Genomic DNA, 21119 nt, shown 5'->3' with positions numbered 1-21119 from the left:
ATGAAAGTAGATATGAGCAAATGGGGCCACTCTCTGTCTGTTTCTGGCACTACCTCATAAACTATGACATTGAATAAGTATGAAAAGAAAAGAAGATGCATTAAATGCAAAGACTATCAATGTTGTTAGCTGAAAGCTAAACAATTACTTAAACAATACCTTGTTTTCAGCAAATAATCCTGCTTTAACAAGTGATATCTAAACCTCTCATTTTTGTTAAGAGTCCAGACCTAGTTCAGTCACTCATAAAACCAGCAGACTTTTTACCATTCCCACTTTCCTGTACAGTTTCAGTGGCAGTCTGACTTCCCCATACTAAATAGACTCTCTTTTCATGTTCTTTTTACTTCCTGCAGTTAAGCAAGAAAGAAAGGTGGGCTAGGAGGTGCCTCATGCTTGATTATCCTGTTTCTACCACAAAATTATGAGTTTAAACATGGACCATAAGGTTCCCATTACCTATCCTTGCAATGCACTCTCATGAATGAAAGCACCAATCCCGAGTAACTTCCATTCCTCTGCCACACCCAAAATTTGTTTTACTCATTTTCGCCCATTGCGTCACTCTTCATTCAAAACATCTACATATCTCTGCACCGAGGCACCTTTTCCACATACACTCGATCATTTTTAATACACTTTCTCTCTTTTTGGGGGGCTAGGGTAGATACTGTAAAGAAGAGACAATTATGCTTTTGAGGAGAAGTCTTCACACGAGTCCTTCCTACTTTTAGAGAGGGATAACAGTGGCGGGAAGGATATCTCCACTTCTGCTTTTGCCAAAGTCACCTTGTAAATCACACAGAAGATACATGAATATTCTTCTTCATTCTTTAGCATCCTGTGGGATGACAAACATAAATAATTCACTCACTTATTTCTTTCTGATTCTGATGAAATGCTGGCAGGGTGTTGCCCTCGTTTCTCTCCAGGAATTCGCTCTCTGAGCAATGAGAGCTTTGTGACATCAGAATTCCCATAGCCCTCAAAACTCACAGCCACAAGACCATCATCTGTTATTGCATCAATGACAGCATCATACCTGAAAAGAAAAATCCTCAGCTCTTATTTTCATTAGTTATTTCCATAACTAACTGACTTGTTAGTATATCAGTATCAGTCCAATCTAAAAACTCTGGCTTCCAAATGATGCTCATCTATGTCTGAAAAAGGAAAAGAGGCCACAACATGCATTTTTAAACTTTTGTGTTGAGAAAAAATTAAACAAATATAACACCCAGGTTTCCTACACAACTGCTTACTCTACTTTCAAGAAGTGTGATATGCACCGTTCTCTATGAAATGATGAGTTAACAGCTCTTGGAATATTTACATATCAAGTGACTGATCTGCTGTCATATCACAATAAATAACCTGCTAGACATGCCCACCTTTGTAGATCAGGTGTTATGATGTGTGAAAGACACCATAAAGACTGTGGGATACAGTAATAAAACTTACACAGTCATTCGATAAGTAATAAAACTTACAGTCATTCAAAATAGAGAGATCTAAATTCACAATGTGACTTAAAACAATATCAAAGATGCATATAGAAATTTCTTAGGTGAGTTTTACTATCTGTCTTGAGCAGGTAAAACTAACGGAATGAATGAAGACAACTATCCATCATACATTGTGAGCTTTACAGAACTATGAAGATACTTACCACTGACTGTCTTCAGACCACATGGCCAAGCATTCATCGCCAACTTTCCATTGTCTTACAGGGAGCAGGCTCACTACTGCTCTTCCCTGAGCTCAGACCAGCATTGTTTGTTGTTGTACTTGCTGAAAAAAGAGTTAAACATGAAAATAATTTCTGCTACACCAATCATCGCAGACTTTTCAATAATTCTAATTTTTCAGACGCGAGATCAAGTGCTAAAAAGTTCTAATGCGCTGGGCAGCTGGAAATTGATGCAACGATTCTATCATTTCCTTACCATCTTAATTCAAAACATTCACAACGTTTTAAAACAATTCATTCTATGAAAAATCCCTTCTTGCTATGCTGATACAGTATTACAAATTTTCCATCATTCCAATTTTCTGAGGCTACTACTAAAAACAATAATGAATCACTCTTTACAATATTACAAAAGTAAAAAAATAAAAATAGCGTTCTATTATAATACAGAATAAGAAGGCTTTTCCCAGTACTGTACAGCAAACACAAAACTTCTGCCAGAGTAAAAGTTTCAGCTATAAAATGCTGAAATGATCGACACAGCCACACAACTTCATGATCAAAACTGTTTCAAGCCAATCCCTGCAACTCTTATCTACCAGTATTTCTGAGGGAATGTGACAGTGCTAGTAAAAACAAGAAATCCAGAAAATAATTTATCTTGCCTGCAACCAAATGCTGTTACTGTTCCATCATCTTGCTCTACCTTTGAAGAGAATTCCTGTGGAAACTAACCACAGGAACTTAACTGGACCATTGTGATTTCTCATGTGGTCATAAACCTAAAAGGTACAGCCATACACCTAGGACATACAGCAATAAACCTATGAGGTAAGGTCAGTTTGTTCAGAGCTTCATTTCAAAATTGTTAAAAGTATGCATGATGATGGGTTACAAAAAAATCAAACTGCAGCCACATGCCTCTGAAGATAGTATATACGTGAACTAGCAATTAGAGGTTAATCTTCAAAAGCTAATGTCTAACCCCAACTTCATATACACTATCCACATTGTGTTTTTCCTTTGGCCTACATCTGAAATAATGTGCAAATTAAAAAAAAAAAATCAAATCGATCAATTTGCTTACACAGAGGACATATGTTAGTAAATTGTCTCTGCAAGACAAATAATTTCTCACCTCTTAACCTAGGCTCTCATTTTCTCAATAGCTTTATTTTAGTGGAATGAATAAATTGGTAAGTTTCTCCTTAATTGTTACTAAAATGAAAAACCCTTGCATTATCACCACAAAGACACATCCACCTAAACTCTTTCCTATATGCTGTTATACTAAGCCCCCTTTCCTCCTTGATACTAAACCTGAACCCTATTGCATACTGAAAACAATACATAAACTAACTTCACTAAATGTTCATTAGTAAGGAATTGACAAGCTCCTGCACCTTCACTAAACAAGAGGATAAGAAACATAAAAAGGTGGAAGAGAGGTAAAACTACCATATCCAGCAACTATACAAATAAAATGAATTACGCAACTCATGTAAAGGGTCCTTGAATATCTCATACAAAATGGCTCATACGGTACATTCAAAAGAGTAATGACAATGATGCTGTCTTGAAAAGAATGTAATTATGACAATGAGTAACTCACTATAATAACTAACTCCATGCCATATAAATGAGAGAATCAGCTTTTCAGCTACAATTATAAGTTCAGAATGAAGAATCCCACTAGTTCAATTACATGGGACGTGCCCTGAAAATTTAGTAAAAGGTAAGAGCTCTTACTGGGAGCAAAGAACTATGGATAGGTTGGAGGTATAATTATCTTCAGTAAAGACCCTGCTAACTCAGTTAAAAATGTGTCTATAAATAACTGTTGTTGCATTCCGAGGATAATGCAAAATGGCCAACACCATAAAAAATATGTGATGACACAGTTACTAGAGTTTAACAGCTGTGCTGGCAATAAAAATGATAATGAGGATGAAAACCTGTATCTCTCTGGGAGAGTTTCCCAAGAGCTTTGAGAAGTTCTCTAAAATCCTCAAGGGATAAAAGCCTCTATTCCCATGCCTTCTGGTGAGGTCTTCATCTCTCACCCTTTGCCACCCAACTTTCAATAGTTTTGGTTACATTAGTTTGGGTCCTCATCATATATCTGCAACCTCCACAGTCAGCAATGGCATTATCACCCCACCAACTGATGTGCTGGTCGCAAATGGTCGCTTCACAATTTTCAGAACATGGATGTCACCACAATGGTGGTTATCATTATTTAGGTTTCTTTTGAAAGAGGGGAAGGTTGTGCAAGAAACAACAACCCAAAAAACTGCTTAACTGCTTTCATGTCACCATCCCACAGAGAAACAGTCCTTGATTTTTCAAAATTCATTGGTATTACAAGAGTCAAAAGCATACTAAAATTAGAGAAAAACTTTCTTGCCTACAGAAGTTCTGAGAAAATGTTCTTTAACAAAATATTGTGACAAACAAAAAAATTACCTGAAAGGTATCCTATAACACGTTAGAAAACTTCTGACTCAAAGGTGGCCAAGCTAGGCTGATACTCAATGTCTGGAGTTGGATATCATTTAATAAATCTACAGAAGAATGCCTGTAAGTTTTTATGTATGGTTAAAAAAACTTTCTTCTTTAATCAAAGTTCTGAAATGTCAAAATATTAGGCAAAGCAATAAACAAAATTTCATTATATAACACATCAAAGTATCTTAGAATGTAGTTCTAAGCTGATTGCCATTATCATCCTGGAATACTTCAGGCAATATCAAAACGTATCAAAATATGGAGTAAACTCCGACTAAAAACAAAGCAAAAAAAGACTAATACTTTCAATACTTTTATCTTAGTTCATCCTATAACCTCAATAGAAGCACTGTTTGAGTGCATCTCCCCATCAGATAAAACTTCACCTTCACTCGCTAGAATCACTACCAAGTTCTTCAGTATCTCCAAAATTAATACTATCATGATGATCATCATTCAACACTGCCTGGATGACAAGTGTAAGATCAATTTAGGAAAAGGTTAGAGATGTTGCTCTTAAGAGAGTCCTCTCATGTTGCTGGGCCTGACAGCAGTCACCAAAGGAGCCTACATTTCTCTTCTACTGGAAGTTGTGCAGCCTTGGGCTACAGGAGCCTTCAGAAAGGTCCTGGATAACACCACAGATCTTTCACAGAGACTGATCCTGGTGTAATTAAAAACTTACAAACAGAAGAATAAAACGATTTATCCTTACCTGACAGAGTTCAGTCAATAGCAGTCAGGCTCATAAACTCTCCCAGGCTAACTTAAAAACTTGACTACTTGCCCTATGCCACAATGTTGATTCACTTTCCCATTTTCTATACCTACTACTTTAGTTTTTGCTCTCGAGAGCAAGCTGCTTGTGTGCCATCACAACTTGCTAGACCATGCAATACTCACAAACTGCTTTATCACATGATTACTTTGTGGCTACTGGCAACTCAGAGGTGGGCCATTTTGATAACTGTTTCCTTCCTTATACCTCAAAGCTCTGGAACCCTCTACCCTCTCATGTCTTTATCAGTAACTATGACCCGACACTCTTTAAAAGACAGGTTTTTTTTACTTCCTCCAAAATTCATAAACACTTTCCCTTTTCTTTTCATTTTCCCTTTCATTAACCTTTCTATATTTCAATTAGGGCCTTGCCTTAAAGTGGACTTTTGTCTAAGAGTGGAGCCTCCAACGCAAGAAAAAAATATATATATATATACTATCTACTTCCTGCCCTAGGAATCCCTTCTATCATTACGAGGCTCCCACAGTGCTCACGAAGCTGGTTACATCCACCTGTCAGGGCCATAGGTCATAAAGGGTAGTGGTGTGTGTGCATCTGTGTGCAAGAAATGCTTGGCAAATAAGTTGTAAGTGTTCTATGGGCTAAACGATTCTAGTATAACCAATGTGACTTAACAAGTGATCTTTGCCCACAAGAAGCTCCAGAAGTTTCAAAACCTATGAGGAAAACAGTTTCAGTGAAACACAAAAATTCAATCAACCAAGGATCAAACTACAGGAGCCTCTTCTCTATCAAAAATACAGTCAAGGTCAAGTGGACACACATAAGCACCGAGTGGCACAACAACAACACTGTGGCTTCAATCAGTCATGACTTTGGGATGACAGTACTCAAGTCACTATTTCTGTGTATTATCTCAGTTTGGGTGGAAAAAAGCCAGACAAAAAAGGAAGGTTGGCACACCATCTGCATCAATGGAGATCCAGAGAATTATGAGGAAACCAGTTGTGACCAGCATGTCAGCTGATGGGACAATATCATCATCAGCAAGTAGAGGATGCTGACTGGCAGGGAGGACTAAACCAAGCTGTAGATTGCAACTACTGAGACATGGTTAGAGAAGGGCACAAATTTCCATGGAAGGTAACAACTTACGAGGTTTTAATGCAGACTTGTTACAGAATCTCTCAAAGCTAACAAGAAACGCCAAATCTGGAAAAAAAGCTTTTCCAGTTTCTGTGGCTATAACTTACCTGTTCTCAGTTAGGTGTCACAAGGTTATGGGTCTGGTGTTATGCTCTCAGAAAATAAGTAAAAGTGAATGAGCTTTTTGTTATACATTCTTTAAGAAAATTCGGATGCAAACATTCTAAGCTGTGTTAACTTGAAAGACCATTTTTCACATAGAGGAAGGTGACTGATGTCCATCGGTGACCCTTCAATTGAACCATATAAAGCACTTACGTCTGTATCATCAATAAAACTTTTACACAAAATACATATGTAAAATCAGAACTAACTTACATCATATCATTGATACATCTTCAATTCTAGCATCAGTAAATCCATAATCAAGGCAAAATGTACAACATAGAGAAATATTCACATCTCCAAACCAAATCTTTACACCATAATTTGCAGTTTCAATCTACCTTGGAACTAACACAAGACCATCAGCAAGTGTTGGTTTTCACTTTCAGCACTTCCATCAGAAACCACTTAAAGTTACAGGTCATCAAAAAATTCCAAAAGTAAATCCATAAATTCATGAGAGCACTGTCCCTGTCACATTTCAAACATAGATCTCCTTACTTCATACTAGTAAATCTCATGCATCTGGCAACTCACCCCAAACTTACCTCTACTTTCAGTTAACCTAAAGATGTGACAAGAGAAACTGCCACTCTCTCAACGGACTGTGAGGTCCAAGACTTACTGGACGTGAATTTGATGTAGACACAGTATTTGTGATGGTGATAGCACTAGTGATGGTATGTTTGATGATGACTTACCAGGAAGTACTCAGGACCCTTTGGTGAGCTACATTGTAGCGAAAGCAGTGAAGACGAGCAACAAGTGGCTGGCAAAGCCCTTGTGATGCTGCCATGGGAGGGGGGAGGAGTCGCATCTCACGTTCATGTTCACTAGGTATGCAGAGGTATGTGATTATTATTCTTATATCATTATATATAATTTCTTTATAAAACAGAATATTCTATCATTTTACAAGCTGAAATATTTCTTTGTTTTTTCCTTGAAAAGGTAACTCAGGAGAGGGAATCTCTCCAAGAAAATCACTCAAATAAAGGCTTAAGGACCCACTAACACCTCACCCCTAGAAGGTGGGAAAAGCAATATTTAAAGAAACTTGAATTCACTTAAAACTTTTACTGAACCTTACTAGAACTCTGCAATAGACATGTTCCCAATCTGTAGCCAGTTCAGCTGAAAACAATGAAATATCTGAATGCAAATGATATCCTAATTCTATAACCCCAGGACCCCTTTTTATGAGGCTCCTGTGGCTCTGAGGCCATGCTAAAATCAGCAGCAGGGAAAGGATGGACTGTTTTTGAAAGAAAAGTTCATTGACGAGACTGCATGCCTCTACAACTACCGACAATGATGAAACCTCAACAGAGGTAACTTTTCATTTGTATCATAGCCAACAGCAGGTGAAGTCCAGTAACACCTACACCTGCACACACACACACACACACACACACACACACACACACATGGACGTGAGATGAAGGGTATTTGATTACTAGTAATCGAAGTCATTTCCCTATCAAGGGAAGCATAATCGAGTGGTTACCATACCCAGCAACCAAGCAAATGGTACGGAGTTCAAATCTTTGCAGCGACAAAGTATAATAAATAAATAAATATGAAATAAATATATATATTTCTACACAATCGCCATTTCCCGCATTAGCAAGGTAGTGTTAAGAACAGACTGAACCTAAGAAAGAAAATCCTCACTTGGCCCCCTTCTCTGTCCCTTCTTTTGTCAGCATGGCATGCAGAATTCATATACCTGTACAGCATTCTTTTATCCTACTCAATATCTATCATGATAATCTTGTTTTTCATCAACCAGCTTTATCATACGATTCTTTGTTTAAAATCATATGGTATGGTGAATGAGTGACTACTAAAATAGGGCTGAAAGCTGGGAGCACCTCTGTATGTGGGTGACACACTGACACTGGCATACTAGCAGAAGAGTTATAAGGACAGTTAATGGAATTTGGGAACATGAATGCATATAAAAAAGATGGTCATGCTTGCAAAACTGGAATGAATGAAAACTCTTTGCTGTATGGACAGGAGATATATTAGAGAAAGCCAAGGCACAAAACACAGTGACAAAAGATAGTCACATTACAGGATCTTCCTGAAAAGTAAACAAAATACCCTGAGCTATCAAGTAAAGCAAGGGTGTTAACTTGCATGGGAATATGGAGTATCAACTCTGACAAAGAGTATCTTTACAATCACAATACATACTAACTTTGATATACAAACACTTATTGGAAAAGATGCATCTGAGGCAAAAAGGATGAAGGAAGAGTTGAAAATCTAACAATAAGGGATTAGTGTTACTTACCTTACCAAGAAAATTTTCCATATATCTTGAGACCAGAGTATACCTTTATCTTTTTTTTTTTTTTACTTGCAGAGGTAGGTCACTATGTTATTTGCACAGAACATACAATAAATGTTTACAAGGCTGTCTATCTCTTGAACATTTTTCCTAGCCCTATGGCCAAAATTCAATCCAAGCAACATTTTACGGCTATTTTTCCAACTATTCAGGCCAAAAATTTTAATCATGCAAAACTCATACTTGCAAACCTGTACATACTCAAAAAATGGATGTTGTGAAGAAAATTACAAAAAATTGGATAAGTGGGAAGAGAATGAGAGATATACATACATATGAGAAAAAAGTGGAATTTGATTAATAGGTAAAGTGAGAGTTCCATGAAAGAGCAGTGACAAAGTAAAGTGAGAGTTCCATGAAAGAGCAGTGACAAAGTTGATGGGTAAGAGTGTCTCTCCATGGAAGAGACTGAAAAAATGAGAATCATGGTGGAAAGAGAGTTTGCAGAAGCCATCCTATGGTACAGTGAGAGGAGATATATACCAGAGGGATAGACAAGAGGTAATTACCTGGCTTGTTTATTAGCCATACCAATATCCAGATTTCACTAGCAAGTTTTTCAAGTGTTGATGATGGCTCTCCTGAACTAGCACGTACAAAGATGTACAGAAACTACAGTGATTGTAACATATTCTTCATGCACCATCCTGATGTAACTGCAGGAAACAGCTTTTACGATATACTGTAGAGAGAAAACGAGGCATGCTATTACTGGTGCTTGAGTTATCAAAAATATCACTTGGTAGACATGTTACAAGAATTATATATGCTATATAAATATACGGGAAGCATTCATCAGATACACAAGAGTTCAAGGACTGACCATAAAAAAACAAAGTAGTCTTGTGGAGATCAGTGGATATCCAACTGTAATAGTAACAAAGGAACATCTTCTTATGTAACATTTACATATATGATATATAAAATCACAGTTCCCAAATTATTAGGTGCTCTAAATTCTGTATCAGAGACTGCTTGAAATGAAAAAAAGTTCAGAATAACTAAAAGTGAGCCACTATCATTTTCAGTTTCCATTAAAACTTTCATGTTTTCAATGAAGACTTTCAATCCACTTAGGCGACTGTAACATGTCTCATATGAGAAATGATGATTTCCACCCTTATTCAACCCCCACCTACTCCAAACAAACATTCATTAAAGAACTCTAGTCCTAAATTTAAGCATCAAGTTTCTGGACTGCATTTCAAGGCTTCAGGTAGACATATTAAGGTCTACCATTAAGGCCTCTGAAAGCACTGTGCTTTAGTTACCCTCTGCCAGTGGCATGTTAAGGGTGAGGCACTAAATGCTAAAAAGCAGCACTGGAGTTCACCATTATGAAGACTCTTTTGCTGTGACCACCCACTTGAGGGAGTTTCTCATAGAAACAGACATCAGAGATATAGACAAATATATAGTTAAACATGCCAAGCCTGGATTGTGGCTCAGGTGGCATTGTGCAATAATTTCTCCCAGAGCCAGTCATCCTCCAGCCGTGCCCACTGTACACTTTAATGAGTTTTCTTGGAAGGAAGCTAATCGGCTTTCAGCAAGATCTAAAGGACCAGGCATAAGATAAGCCTAAATCACCTAATATTGATGATCTGTCTTCAGATTCTATAGAGTGATTTCATGGACACCGGCTTTTCCAGCAGGAACACTGAAAGTTGACCAAGATGAGGCTGGAGGTGTTTTGAGCTTATGTGGAGGCAGTCTCAGCAGCCTCATGACCTTGAAAACACTGCATTTCACTTGAAGCTAGTCATGTTACTAGCTTTTTTAAACTTTGCTGTTATGAAAAATTATCAGTGAATAACACTGATTATAACAAGAAAAGGTTTATTCTATAAGATATATCAACAATAATTATCAATACATTTTTGGTGTAGGTAAAACAAACAATAAAGCACATGCAATTGTGAGTCACTTGGCATTACTCCCACAATTTTTAGCAAGTTGTGCTAAAATATCTACAAAACACTTTTACACATTATCAAAACAAAATCAATGGATGCAATATACTTAAGATGTGATTTTTTTCATTACTTTATGAATATCTTTGAAACTGTGAGGTTTAATTGTTTTTTTACACAATCTTAAAAACTTTAAATTTTGAGGGTAAGAAAAGAAACCTTAGTTAAAAGCTGTAAATTATGAGGAGTGAAAAAGAAAATCTTAGTTAAGAATTAAGGTGTTATATTCCATGTTAACGCGTAATTCCAAATCTTATCCACAAATGACATAAGCAACCTAACAACAAAGATGGAAAAAAGATCATGCATCAGTCAACCATAAGTTTACAAAGTGTGTAACTGTGTCATGACAGCAGGAAGCCATACTTACATGGCAACTATTGTAGTTAATTTTGTCAAAAGGAAACATTTTCTCTTGCATCAGTGTTTATATCTTTGATGGAAATGAAGTTATCTTTTTCCTTTCTTCATGTTAATAATGTTGTGTATAAAATTACATGTAACTATGTAAATATTGCATATACAAAAATATGCATACATGAAAAAAATGAGTAAATTATTCATGGCATTGTAACATCAGACAGAGAAACCTATAAGGAGTGTAATATGTTTAGCTGTAGGAGTGTAATATGTTTAGCTGTAAGCAAAATGAAATTGCACACAGAAAATACCATGACTACCAAATACATAGATAATGGGCATCCAGGCTGCCAACAAGGTCATCCCCTATCAACTCAGTGCGCTCTCACACCAATATAGATGAAATTATACTACTCTTTAGGTTACTTTTTTTTCAGTAACATATGATACACAGATATTCCATATGGGATTTTTTTCTTCACAGTGGATGAGCATCATTTCAAACAACTGCTGCAGTTAAAGGGTTAACTTTCTGATAATTGGTATAGGGAGTAATATCTCCCTATACCAGTCATGAAAAACATAAATGCACATGGACAGAGATCTCTACACACCTAACGTAACATGAAAATTTCATAAAAAGTTTAGCATAATATTTCAAATACTGATCAAAGAATAATCATTTCATTATGCTCTAACATCTCAAATCTGGAAACCTTGAAGCTAAATAACAACCAGATTTTGAAAATTTCCAGGTATCAATAACATGATGGGTTACAGACATAGATCAAATACATTAAGACAACCTAGTTTTCTATTCCAAATACATAGTTTATTTTTAAGAACTATTCATATCATTCTATTCATAATACATAATCGCTGTTTTCTGCATCAGCGAGGTAACGCCAGGAAACAGACGAAGAATGGCCCATCCACTCACATACAAGTATATATACATAAATGCCCATATGTGCACATACACATACACATGCACAGACATATACATATATACAAATATACATATTTGCTTGCCTTCATGCATTCCTGGCGCTACCCCGCCCCACAGGAAACAGCAATCGCTACCCCCCACTTCAGCTAGGTAACACCAGGTAAACAGACAAAAAAGGCCACATTTGTTCACACTCAGTCTCTAGCTGTCATGCAGAATGCACCGAAACCACAGCTCCCTATCCACATCCAGGACACACAGACCTTTCCATGGTTCACCCCAAATACCACATTCATTTACTATATTCTTGATTCTGGCTGATTCCACAAAGTACATATAACCTAAGGTAGCAACAACTGATTACTTTAAGCGATGTACCAGGGATGGCAGTGAGGCTGAGGGTGAGTATCTTCTTGCCTCAAGAGAGGCAGCTGGGAGGTCTTAAATCTCAACCATTATAGCAGGTGATATGGGTCTGCTTTGAGGATCACTGAAAGTCAGCCCAGGCTCCACAGTATAAGGCAAAGGGCATGGTAAATTGGATGAGTTTCTGTGTCTGAGCTTGTACATAACTTTGATGAATCATTAAGCAATTCCTCCAAGGTCACTTGCTTCATGCAAGTTTTTGTTTCATCCAAACCTATAATACACTATAAATGTGTTCCTGCAAGAACGTATAGATGTACCTAGAAAATGTATATCTGGTGTCAATTATAACAGTTCCAATGGAGATACATAACTGCCTCCATCTCCTATACAACTCAAAAACATATTCCTAAATAGTTCCCAGTAGGATTATTAGAATTTTTTCACTGCTAGTGACACACAAATCAATATAAATGAGACTCATGCAAATTCAGGGTTAGCCTAGAAAAGAAAATTATAGTAAATAACAGCTAACTTTAAGTCTGCAAAGAGGTAAGCATATTGTGAACTTATTGGCACCATAGGTGTGGGCTACATTACACCTCCAATCACCACCTTACAGCCTCCAATTAATGGCAAACTTGTCTACTAAGGAGTTCTTCATTTCATCTTGCTTGGAATGTACACAGCAGGAGATCTAGCCAGGAGTATGGGTTCCATCGCAAAAATATCATGAGAAAAATATAGTCACATGCACGACACACCTACCAGAAATGACACCATGTGATAACTGATGCTGCCCATGAGCTACTCCAAGCTCCTCACACAGTGCAACAGGATACACATGAAGTGCATGTCACTGCAGTTCAAACAGGAAAAAATATCCACATTTCCTAATTTTGACAAAAAGGTACGAATACATCAAACATGCACTAAACAATGATTATTTATGAAGGATCAGTTCATTTCATACACCAACAACTGAGAAGAAAAAGCTGCTATTCCAATTGCTAACTACTGTAATTCAAAATAACCATCACCCCCAAAAAAAAAAAAAATACAAATTTCCCTCCATTTAACAAAAAGACATGAGCATTTCACACATACATCAATATCAGAAAAATCAACAAATACAATTAAAGGAAGACAAAAAGACAAATAACTATAAAAACTCATCAATTTCATTTCATAGCATCCCGTGTTATGCTTGGTGCTCTTTGTTCAACCACATATACTCACTCAAATTGATGAGTACACTCTCTAAATGAAGAAAAATTCTCGAGTTCTGAGGCAGGCTCATCTTATGACAATGGTCCTACATCTACATAACAAAATAATACTCAAACCACTAAGTAATCAGTTTTTGGACAGTCCAGGGTAGATTAATGCTGTTTTGTATTCAATGACATAACCTTCATCCCTTTCATGGGATGAGTGTGAGGATTCTTGCTAATCACTAAAAATTTATGCAAATGCATGCCCCTAACATTAGCAAACATGAAAACAGTCACCCTGTTCTTGGAATTCTCATTTCCATGCTAGAGTCGTACTTCTTGAAACTCGATACACAGTAAGAAAACACCAGTGCTCATAAGCGCTATACATAAATCTACTCATGAGTTAGCTTTTCATCCAAATTTGTGTAACAGTTATTGCACCTTATCTGTGGACAATTTCTCGTTTTTTTTTTTTTTATAACAGATGCCACAAAGTTTGTGCAACCATCCATTCACAAGGTTCACTCATCTCTGACCCATACTGAAACTGCCTGAGCTTTTCTATTACCAAGGGGAATTAAACAGTATGTCCACAAGCTTATGAAGGTTACCTACTTCTGCCCTATGTATTAACTTATGCTTAGCAATGGCTTATTCTTGTCAGCTCCAGCCTAAAAGTTCAGAAACTTTCCACAAAGCTTCTTTATAACTTACTGAAGAACCAACACCAAACTTGTCACTAAGGCTATACACTGTCACACCCTTCTGTAAAATTATCACTTTCTGCAGAAATGTATGTGAAAGGTGCTTTCTTTTCAGACCATAAGCACCAATAAACTCATCAATGAGATCTCAGAAGCTTGTTGGACACTCATGCAGACAAAATACAAAATAACTAGTGTAATGGACAAAACCACCACAATTTCTGATCTGCATAAACTGATACTTTGTCACCACCAAATAGCAAGTCGGCAGCTCCCATGAAATTTTAAACATTTCACTGAGCACTATGAGACCTTAAAAGATCAAATAAAAAATAATGAGAAACTCTATATTTTCCAATATTCAAGTTTATACATGCAGTTATTTGCAGTGTTAAAGGTGTGAAATGGTGACTAAAGCTAGCAATAGGCAATTACATAGCAGCTAAAATGCTGGGAGTTTCAACAAGTACCAATATCATTGCAAGTGTGGGATTTCGAATGTTGCCAGATATGAAATTTTAGAATGCATGTTCCATAAATTCAAGAACAGGAAACATCAATAATCTTATCTCTTACTGGAACAACAGATGATCTTTGTCTTTGCTGATTACTGAAGGCTAAATTCAATCTTATGATAAAAACAAAAAAGGTAGGCATTCTTTCTTTTTCAAGGTTAAAAATTACATAACTCTTGTATGTTTCTAACTGGTGGACAATAGAATAATAATCTACATAGTTGTTTACGCTATGTGACTTACATACCCATACATTCTGCTAAAACTATCACAATTTTCAAGCAAATGCTTTTGTGCTGCAGAGTAAACATCTGATCTTATGATCTGCATCATTACTCTAACACTGTATGATCTTTCTTGTGTTTATACTAAGCATCAATTTGGAATAATTCCAATAAACCAATTTCTCATCATATACTACTTCAACAAAACACTTTTAAGAGACAGAAAATAAACATAATGTCAAATACATAAAATATGTCCCTAAATTTGTTCTACCCTTTACTTTAGGGGAGGAAGGATACAAGTAAATCTTTAAAGTATGAAAGTATGATGAGGTCTCCCCATACATCATTAGGAACCCCATATGTACACACAGCATTTACTTGAGCTTCCTAAGAGAGTGACACTCCAAAATACCAACAGAAAATATCCTGCAGCTTTGCCATTGACAGCTGAAGGAATGTACTACACAGAAATATTAAGAACAAATACCACTTGCCCTCACCTTGTGTATCAATAAGATTTTTAGTGAGAGCAATGACCTCCTCCAGGTCACTCTTCAGCTTCAGCAGCTCAGCATTACTTGGGTCTGAGGTCAGCGCTGCCTCCACCTGCAAAAATTGCACATCATAATGACACTGCTCGATTTCCAAAGGGAAACTTTAGGAAAACAAGCAATTGTAAAAGTTTAAGGAAAGCTTCAGCACTAAAATCTTAGAAGTATGACTGGTTTTACAGGTTATAACATAAAAAACAAAATGAAAAACACCTATGAGCAACTGTGAAAAAATCAAAGCAAGTGCCACTATATAAAGAAGCTATGGTTCACTTACAGTCTTTGTGCTTTACCATAAAACCCTTTCTCCTCAATATTACCTTCATTCTAATGGACAATACTTTTTGTGACCAAGATGAAAATCCAATACATATCCTTCTACATTACTGTAAAATGTCCACCCAACAATAGAAAGAACAGCCATAAGGTTGGGGAAATTCAAGGGTACCAATGTTACAGTAAACAATTCCCCTTGGGGAAATTCAAGGGTACCAATGTTACAGTAAACGATTCCCCTGTTATCCTTTAAACTGGTTATCTATATGTAGTTCATGCCCCTTTTAGATACAATTAGCGGTCTTTCTTTTTCGCAATGTTCACTTGGCTTTTCTTTTTAGTTTGTTCCCATCCATCTTTCACTGCATTCCATCTTCCAACATAATGATGCACCCATGAAAAATTACTTCCATTCTTGGGCCTCTAACAGACAACAGACATAAAAGAAGTCTTGCCACTCCATAATTTCTGATACATCAGAACAGGGCGGAAGTCACTGGTTCCCTTAATAGAATAATGAAGGTTTAGGTGTAAGTATGGAAATGAAATTATCAAGGGAAGGAACATTTCTTATGACCCTGACCTATGCAGCTGAAACATGGAATGAGTCACAGTGATCAAGAATCCATGGACATAAAATGAGTCACAGAGTTCTAGGCTGTGCAAATGAGCAATCTAAGACGAACATTTGGTGTGACTAGATGGAATGAAGAAAGAAATCGGGGGTATATGAGAAATGTGGTATGGCAGGGAATGCAAGGAGAGCAGTAAAAAGGGTGAAACATAATACCTTGAGGAGGTCTAAGCATGGGGAATGAATGTAAGACGAGGAGTTTACAAGGAGAGTATATCAGGTACTATTAAAGGTGATGGTGAGAGAGGCAGACCATCTGTGACATGAGAAACTGAGTGGAAGAGTACTGGATGGAGAGAAATGATGGAAGGATGCATGCGGATGGTGTACACAAGGGAGGCACATAAGGACAGGGATAAGTGGAAACTTTTGCCATGGCTATCCCTTTGATTGGAGACCCTGGAGGGAATGGGCATCAGACATATAAGTATGTAGAGAGATAAAACTGTTTCTCCTACAAACAATTCTCTTTACGATGATCACTTACCTTTGATGCATTGAATTAAGAGACTCATCTCTAATTCCAGTTTTCTTTCTACGATGTACTGTTACTGATCCACTATACATGGCTTTTACCCACACAAATCTTCTCAATCTAATGCCTTTCCCCCCCCTTATAGGAACTTAAAAATTATGGGAGTTGGAGGTGTTAATGGTAGAAATCCAACTACAAGTCACTTCCACAGTGTAAGAAATCTAGTGATACCTATTTCCTTATCAAAATCTACAGATACTTACTAGTATACAGATGCCAACTTTCTATGAGACAGAAATCATCGAAACTTTCAGGAATGCACCAATACAATGTATAGAGGTGATAAAGGGTTGGGATTTTAGGTGTAGCACCTGTAACTCCATCAATCTTAAGTTTTCATACAACTGGCAGGGCTTTGAAGTAGACGCAAAGTATGGATAATAGCACGCAAAATCTACATTGGACAGATTATGATGTATTCGTAAAAATTTTCAATGAAATTTTGCTATCATTAAATAAACACGAGGGTCACCTACTAAGTCCTGGTGTCATTTTCTAAAGCCCTTACACTAGGCACATGGACATTAAAAAGTGACCATCTTGCAGATGGCTAACCAAAACCATTAACCTGGTGCTCGTTAAGGTTTTATAGTCCATTAATCAGTTTGTACGTCAATATGCAAGCCACCATGCCTCGAATTGTTCATATCCGACACTCCAACTTTTGCAAATATGCTGAGTTAAGATGTCTCCATTAATTCAAGGCTTGAATGAATGCCTACGAGATCCCTCTCATAATGGGTCAAGTTTTTGTATCTTTTTAAACATCTGAAAACATTACTATATTAAAAGCCAAATGAAAGAACAAACATGGCACAAATGAGGGGGATATTTTTTTTAACAATATGTAATAATACTTAGATCTTCCTTAAATCATTTTTAAAAGTTTAATTTGCATAATGTTTGATTTCCTAGTTTTACAATGTCACAGCATCATTATTTACCACCATTTTGTCCATGTCCCATAATCCTACCACTAACAAGTTAATAATTATCTAAAGATAGTTCTAAAGGGTAGTATAACAAAATTCCACCTTCTTAAATCATTGCTTACAGTGGCATAAAAGATTCTAAAAGAGCAAAATTAAGATATTAAGCCCATAAAAGTATCGTCTCTATTCTATTCTTTTACTTAATCTACTAGCTCTAACAAGTACATCTATTTCTGAAAAAAATACCAAAAAAATTACCCAAGAGGTTTCTACATAATCATACTCCTCTACACGGCTTACTCATAGCTTTAATGAAAAACTTTATTTCTAGTCCTCATTGAGCCTTATCAAAACTGACTTCCATTAAGTGTATCTAGGAATACAACAGCACCAGGCTTAACTCATTTTTAATACGCTTTGGACAGCATACAATGATTGCGACACAGAATATTTACATCTGGACACTCCAAGTTACGCTACACCTGACGACATGGCTTAACCTTGTATTACGTCGAGCCCAGCTCAGTGTCACTACCCATATTACCATAACAATTTCCCTAATCATCTCTAGCCACTAGAACGACTCCTAACGTACCTGCTCGAGCTGAACTCTGTAAGTTTGTAAACTCTGACCCAGATCCTCTGCCATTGTGTTTGTTTACTGATGTATTTTGAGCGGTAGTGGCGACGCTCCGCAGGGCCGCCCAACCTCCACCACTACAGTAGTTCTGGGAACCAAACTCTTTTATTCGCATTCCCTCAAATTGGGAGCCAAATCTGTACTTTCTAGAGTCGCAATATTTTATTCATAATTGTGTAAGAACACTACCGTAGAAGAAATAAACGTCATATTCATTAAATGTACGGTAGAATGGTTACAATGGCTTATACCAGCTCTCTCTTGTATGGTTCATCTCTCCAGGAGTATCTCTTATCTTAATACTTACAGGTAAAGAAGGTAGGTTATAAATTCAGCATATGTGACGACCAATATACCCGTACTGATTACTATAGATATTCCGAATGAATTGTACCTTGTCTTCAAATGACCCTACCTGTTTACAAAACTCGTTTATTACGTCTCCAATAAATCAAAACAATACATATTGTGAAAAGTAATTCCAGTAACATGTACAGAAGAAAAAATAATATGTATTACATTTAAAGACTAAATACTTCTGCCTTGAACCGCTGCCTTCGATTTTTTAGTTCAACCTACACCTTTTATTACTGATTCCATGAAAGTAATTATCCCCTGTAGATAAAGGTCCACCATGAAACCGATTGCGGATCTTACGCCGTTATCTTCTACACAAGGTGTCCTTGGAGCAGTAACGGTAGCAATGAACCGAGGGGATGATAACTGAAGGTAACACTGGACCAGTAGCATGATACCTAGCAATGAAACAAGGGGATGATAACTGACGGTAGCAATGGACCAAGGGGATGATAACTGACGATAGCAATGGACCAAGGGGATGATAACTGACGATAGCAATGGACTAAGGGGATGATAACTAACGGTAGCACTTGGCTGGTGGCGGAACAGCCACTTGAGTGGCTACCCTTCCCAAGGAAGTGTTGCACCACAGTTGAATTACAGCGCAATAAAACTCCTGCTCATTCACTCCCAACGCCCACCTTACCTGCCAGATCCACCTCTTTCCTCCACTCAACCATGTTATACTCCACCTCCATAATAAACCTTATATATATATATATATATATATATATATATATATATATATATATATATATATATATATATATATATATATCATCCTCCATTCCCATGATCCACCCCATTAATATGAGAATAGAAAAATGATAATAAGAGACAGAGATAAACAGATATACCCGTATGCTTATCATCAATTTTTGTTTCGAGCTTTAAGCTATATAATCATTCAATCACTTTCTTTATCTGAATGATTCGGGAAGAATATTGCAGCTAATCTTTCTAAAATCCTTTTTGTCTGGAAATTACGTGTGTGTGTGTGTGTGTGTGTGTGTGAAGATTCGCCAAGCCTAAGTAAGCTTGGCACTAGTTCTCGTCAATGACAGTCTGTTCTCGGGAGTGCCATCACTGGCATAGGTCGGGTGTGTGTGTGTTCTGTGGTTGCCACACAGCGGCCAGTCTGTTTGTAGTGTATTGGGCACTATGAAATGTGTGTATGTGTGTGTGTGTGTGTGTTGTGTAAAATGTGAGGAATTCCTTCATATCCCTATGTAAATTATCATAATCATCACGTAATGAAAATGTGTATTATATAAAATATTTGTTTCCAAGTTCATTTTCTTTTGAGTATGGGAGACAATTATATACATTCTATTCCCACATACCTACATTTTTTTTAATAGTTATCTGTTTAGCTATTACATTTTAGTTATACGAGACTGTTTTCATCTTCACAGTTTAATCCTGACTGTATTTATGGTGGATGACAGTCAAGCTACCCCCACCTTCTACTTTTGATTACCTCTTCTAATGTTACCTTGCCATATCAAGAACTGGTCGCACGTTTTCTCCAATTTTAGATAAAATAATTATATGATTATAACAAGTACTTTAAAATATAAATCCACGTTGTATTCTTTCATTTCTTAATGTAATTTTAGGCATTTCATTCTAAATTATATAAGTTATATCAAGTTATATCAATTACTTTTTAATCTTGAATGAGTTCTATCTTGCCAGAATCTTGCATCAAAATCATTACCGAATTTTCACACAAAAAGAACTTTTTGGTCGGGTTAGTAGCGACTACACCCCTTCCAGACTTACACTAACAAGGAAAATAACATATTAAGTGTCAACTCATAAACATGTAAATGTCTTTAAGAGTGCAAATGGTCTCAGTATTATCTCGAACACCTGAAGAAGGTATTGGAGACTTTTCGTTGGGTAGATGACCCTGGAACTGATAGGCCTAAAATCCAAACACGCAAAGTTCTAAGAAAAAAAAAAAGATAGGAACCTTGTGGGTATACCTACTTATTCTTTTCTTTTTTATTGGATTTTTGCTGCAAGAGAGACCTTTCGTGTGGACCAATTGTGTTACACACCAGGAAAATGTTTAGGTCTGGGCAACGATGAACGAAGTCATTCGACAATTCACATGGTCGATGAAGATTGCAAACATTGAACAACAATGGATTATGTGTTGACTTCGTTTATTTTGGCATAAGATATGCACAATGAATAAATATCTAAATATTTAACCAGTGATGGCACATGAAACATATACAGCTACTTATTTCCGTAATGCA

General features: G+C 36.7%; 1 protein-coding gene across 1 annotated transcript in view; it reads right to left on the bottom strand.

Moving 5' to 3' along the window:
• Positions 1-18577, bottom strand: part of Spf30 (Splicing factor 30) — a 31210-nt gene extending 12633 nt beyond the window's left edge. The window contains 5 exon segments of the mRNA XM_071660574.1: positions 875-1042; positions 1670-1731; positions 1733-1791; positions 15422-15527; positions 18445-18577. Coding sequence (XP_071516675.1) covers positions 875-1042; positions 1670-1731; positions 1733-1791; positions 15422-15527; positions 18445-18498 — 449 coding nt within the window. The 5' untranslated portion in view covers positions 18499-18577.
• Between the last annotated feature and the right edge of the window lie 2542 nt (positions 18578-21119).

This window comes from Panulirus ornatus, chromosome 5, assembly GCF_036320965.1.
Source record: "Panulirus ornatus isolate Po-2019 chromosome 5, ASM3632096v1, whole genome shotgun sequence".
Classification (NCBI taxonomy): domain Eukaryota; kingdom Metazoa; phylum Arthropoda; class Malacostraca; order Decapoda; family Palinuridae; genus Panulirus; species Panulirus ornatus.
This window is presented reverse-complemented; position numbering and strand designations above follow the sequence as displayed.